Consider the following 14,176-nt stretch of genomic DNA (forward strand, 5'->3'; position numbering starts at 1 on the left):
GAATCTACATGCAGCCCACACTCAGACGGAGGGATTAGACGGGGGTCTACAGACCAGGAGGCGCCTCAGAGGCTACCTGACTCTACCTGACTACCACTCTAGTGGTAGAGGCTAGTCAGGTAGTAGAGGCTAGTGGTAGAGGCCACCACTCTACCTGACTGACCCTAAAAATAAAGGACATGAAATTTTAGAGAAATATTTTATGAAGCTTGCAGTGTAGCTGACTTTTCGATATATATTGTATTGCTGTGAGTTTGTATTACAATTATTTTCTTTGACTTAGGGTAAAAATTCTTTCAGATTTTTAAGAATTTTGGAGGAAATAGTTAAACCATTCTATCTCCCTCTATCATGACTACAGATCTGACCACTGACTCTTAGGTTGTTTAATTTTTCCAAACTTTTCAAGATGTTTTCCTAAAATTTAATTTAACATATTATAGCTCCATTCTGACTATTCTAGCTATATTCTGTATTTCTTCTTCAATTTATCAATATATTTTGCATTTCAAGTTATATTCCTTGATATGACATGTCTTTGAGTATGAGAATTATTCTAGTTTCTTTTTGGCACTATTGACTGAAATAGAGAAGTAGTTTTTCCACTTCTTTATGCTATTTAAAATGAAAAAGTATGAAAGTGAAAGTTGCTCAGTTATGTACGACTTTTTGTGACCTCATGGACTATACAGTCCATGGAATTCTCCAGGCCAGAATACTGGAGTGGGTAGCCTTTCCCTTCTCTGGGGGATCTTCCCAACCCAGGGATTGAATCCAGGTTCCCCGCATTGCAAGTGGATTCCTTATCAGCTGAGCCACAAGGAAAGCCAGAAAATACTGGGGTGGGTAGTTTATCCCTTCTCCAGGGGATCTTCCTGACCCAGGAATCAAACCAGGGTCTCTTGCATTGCAGAAAGATTCTTTACCAACTGAGCTATCAGGGAAGTTACTATATATAAAGTCTATTTTTTTTCTTGATTACACCTTTCCTCAGAATAACAGAAATGAAGAACAGTGATACAAACTAGCAATTGCAGGTAGAGCAGCTTCTACAATTACCCAATTACTGAATGATACAGTCTCAGATAAAGAACCTGGAAATTCTACAGAATGTGCAGTTTGAACACTTCTTTTGAATGAACAGTCTGTATCGGATGCTTTGTGATACTTTGGAATCTAGCTTTATACTTTAAACATATGTAATTAATACTAAATAAAAATATCTATAAAAGTATATCCAAGAAAGAACATAGAGCAGGATGTTTTAAAATTTCTGTATACTCTTAGAATAACGTCAAAATAACGAGAACAGAAACTTATTACAATCTACAGCAGTATCTATGAACTCACTGACAGAATTACCATATTTTCAATAATGCTTCATATTTTTATTATTCTATAGTATTTCTATTCAAGAATCAACTCTTTTTTCCTTAAATAAGTAAATCTATGATTTTATGAATCATCAATCTCAATATGGAGAACAGGCCTTTCAAAGAGAACATATAAACTCAATACTAGTTTTTCTTTTTGTAAGATAACATTATATCAGTTTGTATCTTCAATGACACATGAAAGATCCAAAATCAAACTAGCAGTCTCCACAGCCACCTGCAGGCCACTAAGCTTCGCGGTAAAGCAGTCCAAGGTCAGGGTGCTGGCCGAGCCTGTGGCTTCACAGGAAAGGCAGGTTTGCGGTGGGAAGGGATGACGAACGCTTCTTAGGAAGGACCAGCTGAGTTCTTCCTGGCTGCTGTAGAGTCCACAGCCACATCTGGAAAGCAAATCTGGCCAGTTCACAGCAGAAGGCAAATTGGCCTGAACCGACCAGAAGTGTCCATATTTGCTATCGGTAAGAATTTCACCTCCGTCGTGCTCTAAAGAGCCAGCGAGAGATTCAAGAGCACTGCAGAATGCATCAGTGATCAGCTGGAGTTCTGTCTGAGAGCATCTCTCATCTTGAAGAACGCTTTCTGGCTCATTACGGGTCTAGAGAGTAACAAAACCATTGAAGATACAGAACAGAGCAATTAGGATGACAAAAATGTTTCTGAAAAATACTTGATCAAACGCTTAGTCATACAGTACTTGGGGTTTGGCACAAGGCTAATGGGCAGGGATGGGCCAGCTGGCCATGCTAATCCATTAACCTGGTTGTTACAGTAAAAGCACCCACTACTAGTCATTTTATCAGAATGAATGACTCAGAATTAACCCCACCATCAGTTTGTTCTGAAGGATTGCCAGTAGTGCCTTTGTACAACATGAAGGACAAGGCATAATAAGTGAATCACAGGTTTCTATACACCCAGAAGGAAGCTCGTGAAGACTAATGAAGTCACAAACCAAGAACTTATTTATACTCAGGAAATGTTTGAGATTTGTTTAAAATGCAAATACGTGTGTTATAACTAAGACAAAAACCATTTAGGGACATGTGTCATTTTAACCTTAATGTTTAAAAAATAACTATTCTTCTCTTTAATTAATGACAAGGTTATATAATTTTGAATTGCTTTTGTTCCACTGTTCTAAAAAGTCTACCCTAGAAATTTCATGATAGGAAAAGTAACACATTAACAAACTCATCACTGAATGATCATTAAACATCCATATCCTAATTATTCAAAAACAATTACCATTTTTTCCTTTCGCCCAGGAGACTGGAACCAGATTATCATCTCTACTGCACATTCCCTCCCCACATTTTCAGTGCTGTATTGCTTCTTCAAAAATCCTACTCAAGATACTGTCCTTCTCCAAAAGACTTTTTCCAGTTTACTCAGTTCCATTTGCAGACTATAATATTGTCTCTTCAGCATCAATAGATTGGCAATGGTTTTGTTTTTCATAATGTACATTCTGACACCTTTTCATGAAGAAGCTTTATATTCATACAGATTTTAAGTTATTTGGGGAAGCAAGGCAGGGCATGTCTATGGAAAACGTTTACACACTCGCCAATCCCAGGCATCCCAGAGACTCTGCACTCCTGACTGACCAAAGAACCAACTGCAAGCACTTGGAAAACACATACCTTTTTGTAGCTACTTTCAAAGAAAGTAGGTCAGTGTTTATGAAATGATTAATAAGGAATATGATGTGTGACATTTATCTGCTATTAGGATATGGAGTCTCATAGATTAATAAAAACAATTCTATTTAATAGAATTAACATTTATCATAAATGAATACCATTTAAAATTATAACAGAATCTAATAATTAGATGCTTTAATAAATGAAACTTTTTTTCCTGGAATATCCAGAATGTACTGAAGTTTTTTTGTAGAATCTCAACACTGTCATCATGAATATCAATTATTACTGTATCTTAGCAGTGGAGATCTCTAGGATGACAACTCCCATCAACAGAATACTCATTTCAATACAAATAAATGTACTTAGAACAGAAACAGACTCATTGATTTTGAGAAAGAGCTTATAGTTGCTGGTGGTAGTGGTAGGAAGGGATAGTTAGGGAGTTTGAGATGGACATATACACACTGCTATATTTAAAATGGATAACCAACCAACAAGGACCTGCTGTATAGCACATCGAACTCTACTAAATGTTATGTGGCAGCCTGGACGGGAAAGGAGTTTGGGGGAGAGAACAGATACATGAATATTATGGCTGAGTCCCTTTGTTGTTCTCCTGAAACTATGTCAATGTTGTATGCTAATTGGCTATACCCAAATACAAAAAAAAAAAACCTAGGAAAAAACCCAGAATGCTCATTTCAACAGGCAGTATATTTAGACAGTCCTCAAAGAATGTGATGATCTATGTGGATTAATAATCACTGTGATAAAGATATGAGCTTATATTTTCGAGTATTATTTTCCTGAAGTGTTTTTAAATACAATATTGATTTTTCAAGACTACTGAGAAATTAAGCATTAAAGGCTCCAGAGTATTATTATCTCATAAAATGCATGTTGCTGAGAATTCAGATAATTTAGGAGGGACTATCTAACCTACCTTGTGTCTGATATATGCCACCAAATGAGTTTCAGTACAGCCACCTCCCAACAAAACGTACGGGTCCTTGATTGTTAACTGCAAAGCATGCAGTGCTGTTTGACACGTGAGCTAAAAAAGAAACAATCACCAGAATCTGATGTTGACATCAGAAACACAAAGAAATAGAGCCATGTTTTCAACGCAACTTAGACAGTGGACTCAAGGAGCGCAAAAGAACAAAACTAGTGTCACCAAGGCTGTCATGTGATGAACACGTTTTTGGAATAATAAAAATTAGAAATGAAAGAATACTTTAGCCAGATGTTTGTTTTCATGGACTGGATTAATATCCTCCTTCATATACATTTAGCTCTTCAAATTGAGATTCACAAACACAACTGGATCAGCAGAGTGCTAATATTTCTAAAAAAAGAAATTCTGTATCTAAATAAATTAGCTGTATAAATGCTATATAGAATTTATTTCAAGTTGCTATGGAAATGATCCAACCCAGCAGCAATAAAAACACACAGACCTTGAATATTTACCAGGCTACAGCCTTGAGTATCCATTCTTCCAGTCTGTGACCAGTACCATTGGGTGTCACTTTCATTGTATAAAAACTGCATGTGTTATTGCTGTTTGTGAACATCTCTGTTAAGAAGTGGATGATGAGTATAACTGGGGAACCTATTTCTAAGTGAATTACTCATACACATTAGCGTCAAGTACACAATTCAAATTAATTTCTTAAGAAAATTTCCCATCAAGGACTTTTATGTTGCTTATAAATTACTGGAAATAATAAGAGGCAGCATATGCCAAGTTTCTATATCACAGGAAAATAAATCAGCTTACTTATAACTGTAATTCTCACATTTTGGTTGTTTTTGCTTTCTACACCACTTAGGAAAATTGTGAAGGAAAAAAGCACAGCTGACTGATGTGAAAAAAATTATAGTACCTATCTGATTCTTTAATCCCCGCTCCAGTCCCTAGATAAGGAATTCAACATTTATTACCTACCTTCAGCTCATCCCAGGCTGTGTCATTTCTGTTGCAGAGAAGCAGGCTACAGATGGTTGTTTTGTTAGGAATAAGATGAAAAAAATGTTTGCAGCCAAACTTTGCAATGCACAAATCTTTTATACTTCCATAACTACTGGGAGAGATTGAGCCCAAGGAACCAATAGGCCAAGCTCCTATTTTTTAAAAAAGTTTAGAAAACACAAAATAGATGAATAAACATGGAGCTTGCAATCATTTAAAATTACAATATCCATTCCTAGTTAATATAAAAGTCTCAAAAGCACAGCATTTAAAATATGAAATATAGGATAAAGAAATAATAAGATGCATCTTCTTTACTCAAATGATGTGCAAATAAAGCAGCGGTCTTTTGATTTACAGACTTCTTTGAACATTTGTTAGAAGCAATTCTGCACTCTCCAGAAAAAGCATGCACAATTTTGCACACATTTTCAGGAAGTCCAGGAATCCTGGAAGCCCATTCAGGGATCAGAGACCCCAAATTAACAACCACACTAATCTGAAATAAGGATGAAATGAGGAGACAGGCTATTTTTAAAGGGTGTTATTATTTTTACCTTAAAACTCACAAACTAAGCTATGCAGATAGCTGTATGGCTGAATTCCTTTGGGGCTCCGTTTAGTGAACGTATAGGATGTTTTTTCTTTGCCAAACAATTGTTTGTATGTAAACAATTACCTAAAGCATGCCAAAATAAAGTATGTGACCTTATTTCATTTTGTTATTCTTTGATTATATTTTGCCCTCACTCTTGCATAGGTAAAATAATAAAATTTTATAAAACACAAATAAAATATGAATGAAGGAGAAGTCAGGATGACAAAGTTTTCTAAAATCTCTAAATGTAGTAAAGTTATATAAGAAATGGCAACAAGCTTTTAAGAAGTAACAGCACTGGTTTAAAGTCTTAAAACTGTAATTCAGCAATGCACCTCCTTGGGCCAGTTTCTTCTCAAACAAATGGAATTAAAACAATGTCTAAATATTCTTGCAGCTCATGAACAATTTCACTTCTTTGAATATCCTTTCTCCTTTACTTCTGAAGTCTCAAAGAACAAGGAATACTTGAGGGATCTAAAATTTAAGAAAAAGAAACAAACCCTACATCTTGTACAACTTCAAGGGTGGAACCAACAGAAAATTTGTAAGGAAAGGCTCAGCTTTCCTGCTGCCCAGCCTCTGATGTGGAGCAAAGCACTGAACTCTTCTCGGTGGGCTTCCCCACAGGACAGTAAAGTGGGGGTGATCATGTTTATTTCACAAATCAATCAAACCAAGTCAAAAATTAAAAATGTTTTGTAAGCCATGACAAGCTTCATAGCCACCAGTCCACCAAGTACAATAACCCCATTACTTATTCTAAATTATCCAAAAAGAGGAATTAGGTTTGAAGCAGGAGGGAGAGGTAATTTCAACCTAGGTAAAATGGATTAGGCCCAAACATACTTCACCTATTGTTTAATGGAGCCACAGGGGCCTGATAAGAGTTTTTCTCCCCCCTTTCTGTCTAGAAAAAGTTTTTGCCCCCAAGATTTAGGACTACAACTCCGGCTTTATGTAAAAGTGTTGGTTGCTCAGTCGTGTCCAAGTCTTTGCAACCCCATGGACTATAGCCTGTCAGGCTCCTCTGTCCATGGAATTCTCCAGGCAAGAATACTGGAGTCGGTAGCCATTCCCGACTCCAAGGAACCTTTCCAACTCAGGGATCAAACCTGAAATTATGTGGGGGAACAGAGCACAGCATGTCTATAAAAGTTTGCACTCTCCCCAATCCCAGGTACCCACTGGTAGTGCTGCAGTCTCTTGATGACCCTCCTAAGCAACCAACCAATTAGCAGCAAATATCTGGAGAATGCTTAACTTTTTGTATCCATTTGCAAGTAAAATAGGTCAGCTCATGTTCTACCACACTCTAGTTATCAGTGGAATAAAAATCAGGTGTGGGCTGGTATGGAAACCAAGTGCCCACTTACATTGTTTCTACAGAAAAATTCCTCAGTTTAAAAACTGACATCATAATATTTAATACTCAATATTCATTACTTGAAATCACCTGCTCATGAAAAGCCAGTAAATACTTAGGGATGTGGGTCTGACCCACAGCATCACTAATGAGTTCCAAAGAATGATTGCCATTATTTCTTAACAATTTTCAGGGATTCGATACTGGCACTCACACTTCTCTGATAACTTACAAAAAACAGTTAACTTTAACAGTTTTACCAAAATTTATTAAACTCTTAAGTCTAACCACTTATAAATTGAAATTTATCCAAATGAAATGATTCTGATAGGTTATCAATGCAGTTAAGAGATACTGACAAGTAGCTCAAATCAGGAACTCTCTAACTTGTCATTTCTCTTTGTCTCTATTAGGTGACTACCAACCTGTTTGCAATTTGCCAGGTTTGTAAAATAAAGCAAAATTCTTGCCTGTTATAATTTTATATGTTAATAAATATATTATTGTTATTTCAACATTTTAGAACCCCTACTATGGACCAGGCTTGTTTTAAGCACTAAAAGTAAAAGGCAACCCCAGCTCTCAAGGAGACTAGCTGGAAATATCTGGGATATTTAATCATGTACTAGCTTTAAACAAACATATACCCTAATAATACACACACATACCCTAATTAGAAACCACTGTCTAGGCAGAAGTACAGTTGATTGTTGGAGTTAGATAATACAAAGTGACTTAAGAGCTTTGTAAAACTCAAGTAGAAGAATTCTGTTTAAATTATGAGACTTTATATGACTATAAGAATGTTAGCTTTCTCAATAATCTGTTGAATGTTTGAGGGTTAATAGCTGTAAATTATGACAGACTCTGCAATACATTTGGGGCTGGAAAATAGCTACAAAATAGTCAACATCACTCAATTTTTAATGAGTGAACAATACAGGATCTTTTTCAGAAACAACCTTTGCCGCCAGAAATGATACTCACACACTGTGAGGTTGGCAGCTTTTCAAATTGTTCAATATGTTAACACAACGCACATCAAGAATATCTTTGCTCAAGGGAAGTGTGATTTATTAACCATAAAGGGCAAAAACTGAGAGTGCTTTTTACCTGTCACTTTACTCAGGGGTTCCATCAGAGACACTCCAATTCTGTCTACAGCAATAACATGATGAGTTCTGAGAAACTGTTTCAAAGATGGGTGTATAACTTTTTGACACAAGACAAGATCTACATGGTCACTAACTAGCTGTTTTCCTAGGTTAAACAACTGGTCTAGAGCTGCATTTTCAAGAGAAACTCCGTAACTGACCAACAGTGTTCCTTCTCCAGTATCAGAAAGGTCTCCGGATAAAGACACACCAAAGAGTGCCACCTTGAAGGAATCTGATTTTTTGATAGGTAGTATCTTCATCAATTGAACTTCTGATACTTCAATTAGTATTCCAGGTAACACAGCAGAATCTATAACCCTTTGCCCTTTTAAAGGAACAATTATACTCTTTCCTAAAATGATGTGCTCTTGGGCATTCTCTGGAATTGTAAGCAGAAAGGCTCTCAGAATCAGAGTACTGATATGGTCAACTTCCTTTGCGATGAGCATGCAGGCAGGTTTACTTGTTAATATGCTGCGTACCAAACTCAGGAGGATCTGGGTACTACTAAAGTCGACCGGGATTCGGCAAGCACAGACCTCAGATTTCAAGTAACTGGTGCAGAGGCTCAAAAGATGCTTATTTAACTTAATAACCGTGGTGGGTGTCAAGCCTAGTCTCTGAACATTTTCGACAAGGTTGCAGCAAAGAATGGCTGTGAATAAGCCGCCATCGCTGAAGCAGGCCACGTGATTGCGCACGGCGGCCGTCAGGACCTTTAACACGGGGTGGCTGACGGGCAGGCCGGCGAGGAGGGCGGCCGACTGGGACGTGGTCACCACGGAGCCGCCCCGGCCGTTGTGCAGCTGCTTCAGCCTGCCCGCCGGGCCGTAGCACGACGTGACGAGGCCCCTCAAGGCTGCCAGGCTGGCCCTGGTGCGCTCGCCTGTCAGGGGCTCACTTCTGCAGATCGAGGGCTTTTTAGCTTCTAAACGAGACATGTTACTGCAAGGTAATTTGTGAAGAAAGTTTTTATTTTGTTAACCAGAGTTTTCTATTCATTGTATTGTCGTGGGTTTTTAACATTTAACAAGATTATTTTTCAGGAATCAAGAGTTCGGATTTACAGCATTGTGGCTATAAAATTAAATACTGAGCTCCATGCTTATGAAGCTAATCGGCACATAATGATTGATATAATGACATTTTAGTAATTCCAAATATTTATTTTACTTCATTATTCAAATTCCTTTGTTTGCCTTCAGGCTGAGACTTTACAGACTGTTTTGCAGCCCTCTGTATAAAATACGTTCCAAGATGGACACCTATGAAGGAAACCACAGCTACAAGAAGCCAGTTCTTTCTGATCCAACTGCTATTTTTCATCTCTTCTTTCTAGATCAAGCTCTGACTCAGAGCTGCTTCTTTCTACAAGAAATAAAAATAAAAAATATTTTAGAGAAGTAACCCCTAAACATTTTATAATTGAAGCTTAGTAATTAATTTTAACGCTCCGCTCCTTCTTTAGAAAAAGGAACTACCCAAAGGTACCAATCTCCAGAAAATGAGAAACATAAATTAAGACTAAAAACATCCATTTCTTTATTCTTCAGTGAATCTCTACAAGGAAAAGTACTGGTATTTTAATAATTCTGGAATGCACAACACAGTCAGGAAGCTTATAGTACACAGTTTTTTAATATGATATGCTTCTAGAAAATGTTGTATATATATATATATTAAAACTCACAGAATCTAGTCTCGAGGTCTCAAATGTTTTTATTCTCTTGCATCAAGATCTAGTGATATTTTTTTCTCTAACTTGGAAAATAACTCTAACTTTTCTCTTGCTTAGGTCTGAATATAACTGCATTTATATCAAATCCTGTTTGTAAATAATTATGAAAATGAGATAGCTGTCAGGATTCCTAATATCAACACTATCTAATGTACAGTCTACATCTAGCTGGACAAATGTGTACAACAAATTTACCAAAGAAAAAACCATGTTTAAAATATCTGGCTAAAGTCAGAGCAATCTTCTGTAGTTTTACCCTATCAGTTAATGATACTCAGTGTTGATGTCTTACAACTAATCCACTCCCAAACTATGGCTTATGTCAATAAATACAAAAGCCAGGGAATGTGCTGGATGAGACTGGATTGGCAGTCTGGCCCCAGAGAGGGCAAATAATGTAAAATGCTGCCATTTACCAAGTGTGCCAGCACTCGTACTAGTTTCCTTAATGAGGCTGGAAGAAGTGAGTGGAGGCGTAAACTTCTGATACTATAATAATGTGTGGAGATCTGTTGAGGTTTGGTGCTTTGAAGGTAAAGGTTCAACCAATTATTGGTTATTTTCAGGAATATACTAACCATGCTAACCACACAGACCGTGTTTAGCATAAACAGAACTAACTGAACTACTCAGACTACAGTCCTGCCCAGAGTAGACTATGGCACAGTACAATGCAGACTGGGAAGGCGATCTGAAGACGTGCAAAGACGTGAAGAGAACAAAGGAATGTTATGCAAAGTGTTATTTTGGTTATCACACCTCCCAATTTAGTTACAGGGCTGTAACCATGGCAACTGGGCCCAAATAAAGTGAAAGCAAGGATAGCCAGCTTTCTCATTGCAATGATAAAGCTATAGTTATCTCTTTTTACAGCACAAGGAAAAAAGTTTCTGTTCATCTCATATGAGAAAGAACCAAATAACTTAAATATTATTTCAAAGCTTATTTTAGATTCAGCAAAATCTGTGAAATACATTTAAATGCAAGCTTAGTGAAGTGACTTCCATATGTAAATTTGCATATTACAACACCTACACAAACCACAAATCTTAACAGACTGTGACCAATAAAGTGATTTACCTGGTTACTTTTCAATATATAATAGTGACATGCAACTTTTCAAAAGGGGCTAAATTGGCCCCTCTAAAAGTCTTGTGGTAGTTAGACCAGTAACCACATCTTTTGGCTAGTATCTTTATGAGAAAGGAACAAAGTGATGGTGACTGCCAAATCATTTTCAGGATGTCAAAACTGCTGACTCATGGTCCTATGTCTTTCTCTAGACAAAATAAGGTTCAACTGAGAAAACAGGGGACATTAACACATGGCTGGCTTATAGAATAGGTTTGGAAGTGCCAATTCAGCTATTTCTTTCTTCCTAACAATGTGACCCATTATTCCTAAAGTTAACATCACATGAATGGCCCTGACTATTCCTGGATGTACTGGCCTGGCAGATGGTCTTTTTGCAGTGATGGATAACAATTAAATATTAATAATACTAACACTTCCATGACTATATTCTCAATTCAGAGCTATAAAATATGATCTAAAGAAATATAAACAGGTAAAATTTTTTCCTAAAAGGAATCAGGGTTCTTAGGAGAAATGGCTGAGGCAAGAAATAAATGAGACGAGCTAGAGACTTTTCCTGTAAAAAAGTAATAGTCATTAAAAAATGACACAGTAAACAAGTGACAAAGGATTAATCCCCAAAATATATAGCAGCTCATGCAGCTCAACACCAGAAAAACAAACAACCCAATCAGAAGGTGGGCAGAAGACCGAAACAGACATTTCTCCGAAGAGGACATAAAGATGGCCGACAAACAATGAAGAGATGAACACTGCTCAATACTAGAGAAATGCAAATCCAAGCTATACAGGGTATCACCTCACATTGGTCAGAATGGCCATCACGAAAAAGTCTACAAACAATAAATGCTGGAGAGGATGTGGAGCAAAGGGAACCCTCTTGCACTGTTGGAGGGAATGTAAATTGACACAGCCACTACGGAGATCAGTATGGAGATGTCTTAAAAAACTAGGAATAGAACTACCATATGACCCAGCAATCCCACTACTGAGAAAATTGTAACTGGAAGAGATATGTGTACCCCATGTCCGTTGCAGCACTTTTTACAACAGCCAGGACATGGAAGCAGCTTAGGTGTCCATTGACAGATGAATGGATAAAGAAGTTATGGTACATATATACAATGGAATATTACTCAGCTATAAAACATAACACATTTGAGTTAGTCTTAATGAGGTGGATGAACCTAGAGCCTGTTGTACTGAGTGAAGTTAGCTGGAAAGAGAAAGACAAATATTGTACATTAATGCATGTGTAGGGAATCTAGAAAGATGGTATTAATAAAACCTATTTACAGCGCAGCAATGGAGATGGACACATAGAGAACAAACTTTGGACACAGCAGGGGAAGGAGAGGGCGCAACAAATTGAGAGAAGAGCATGGAAACATATACATCACCATATATAAAACAGATAGCCAGGGGCAATTGGAAGGGAATCTAAGATGGGACAATTTAAGCATTAAAAAGAATATTGATGACAATGACTCTGATAATTCAAATTTATGCAAACTTCTGAATTCATCAAGAACAAAAACTCTCATTGCTACTAGAGCATTAACTTGTTATTATAAAAACTGATGAAGGGAAACGGCTTCCCTCGTGGCTCAGTGGTAAAGAATCAGCCTGCAACGCAGGAGATGCAGGTTTGATCTTTGGGTTGGGAAGATCCCCTGGAGAAGGAAATGGCAATCCACTCCAGTATTCTTGCCTGGAAAATTCCATGGTCAGAGGAGCCTAGTGGGCAACAGCCCATGGAGGGTTGCAAAGAGCTAGACACGACTTAGCTGCTAAACAACAACAAAGGGAAACAAAGCATACATTTCGCTTTTCCTATATAAATGCATTTTGAGGGGGTGAATCAAACTCACCTGAAACTTGCCAGCCTGCTACTTCCCTGGGAGGTGGTTCTTCTTAGGACTTGTAAGAGCCAGACTGCCTGGTTCAGAGAGGTTGTCCTTACTAGGAATTTGGAAAACAGGGCTGCTTTTGATCCTGTGCCACCCCAAATGTATGAACCCAATCAGAGGTACCATAACAACTAGAACTTTGTAGTCTTTCCAGAAGTTCTGAAAGCTCATAGTACTTCAGCGTCAGTGTACCTAAGAAAAGGTCGACAGTTAAAAACAAAACAAAACAAATCCCTCTGAAATTATACCTCTAAAGCACAAACAGAATACTGCCCTCTAATAAAAGCTGCCTGTTAAAAAGTTTCTAGGTACAATACATTGCAATGTTATTTAACAAAAAGAGGTAAGTTGCAGACTTACAGGGATGGCAGAAGATCAGGCTTGGAAACATACAGGGTAACACTACAAGTTTAGTCAGCAATTATGAATGAGCAACATCACCTGCTGGGAAAGCTGCTGGAAACTTTGGGAATACTCATGCATCAATATCATTGTCTTTATATAATAAATTTCTCTGAACCACAACAAAGTTAAATTATTCTTTAAAAAAATCTACTTAGTCACAATTTTAACAGAAGAACCAAATGGCAATCATTAAACATGCAGTGAGAATTCAGATTCTGCATTCTGATAGGATGTGAGTGATGATGTTTTCACTGAAATGTTGTCAAGCATTGGTCCCAACTGTAGCAAAAGACTTTTGGCTTGAACTCTCTGAATGCCATCTCCACATTTCTGTGCTGAGCCTCTGCATTTAGAGTGTTTACCCTTATCACTAATAACTATACCCTGGTAAGGGTTATTTCTGCTTTATTGACTATGCCAAAGCCTTTGACTGTGTGGATCACAACAAACTGTGGAAAAATCTTAAAGAGATGGGAATACCAGACCACCTGACCTGCCTCTTGAGAAATCTGTATGCAGGTCAGGAAGTAATGGTTAGAGCTGGACATGGAACAACAGACTGGCTCCAAATCGGGAAAGGAGTACGTCAAGGCTATTTATTGTTACTCTGCTTATTTAACTTACATGCAGAGTACATCATGAGAAATGCTGGGCTGAATGAAACACAAGCTGGAATCAAGATTGCCAGGAGAAATATGAATAATCTCAAGATATGCAGATGACACCACCCTTATGGCAGAAAGTGAAGAAGAACTAAAGAGCCTCTTGATGAAAGTGAGAAGAGAGTGAAAAAGTTGGCTTAAAACTCAATATTCAGAAAACAAAGATCACAGCATCTGGTCCCATCACTTCATGGCAAATAGATGGGGAAACAGTGGAAACAGTGGCTGAC

The 14,176-nt window shown here is 37.5% G+C and overlaps 1 protein-coding gene across 3 annotated transcripts in view; it reads right to left on the reverse strand.

Moving 5' to 3' along the window:
* The window catches only part of MKKS (McKusick-Kaufman syndrome), a 30,626-nt gene continuing 17,710 nt past the window's right edge, over positions 1,261–14,176 (reverse strand). For all 3 annotated transcript variants that reach the window (XM_018056921.1, XM_018056920.1, XM_018056919.1), the window contains 5 exons: positions 12,841–13,071; positions 8,093–9,504; positions 4,992–5,167; positions 3,984–4,094; positions 1,261–1,989 (listed from right to left, as the gene is read on the reverse strand). In XM_018056921.1, coding sequence (XP_017912410.1) covers positions 1,549–1,989; positions 3,984–4,094; positions 4,992–5,167; positions 8,093–9,077 — 1,713 coding nt within the window. In that variant the 5' untranslated portion in view covers positions 9,078–9,504; positions 12,841–13,071 and the 3' untranslated portion in view covers positions 1,261–1,548. The remainder of the gene's footprint in view (positions 1,990–3,983; positions 4,095–4,991; positions 5,168–8,092; positions 9,505–12,840; positions 13,072–14,176) is intronic.

Source organism: Capra hircus, chromosome 13, assembly GCF_001704415.2.
Source record: "Capra hircus breed San Clemente chromosome 13, ASM170441v1, whole genome shotgun sequence".
NCBI classification, from domain to species: Eukaryota; Metazoa; Chordata; class Mammalia; order Artiodactyla; family Bovidae; genus Capra; species Capra hircus.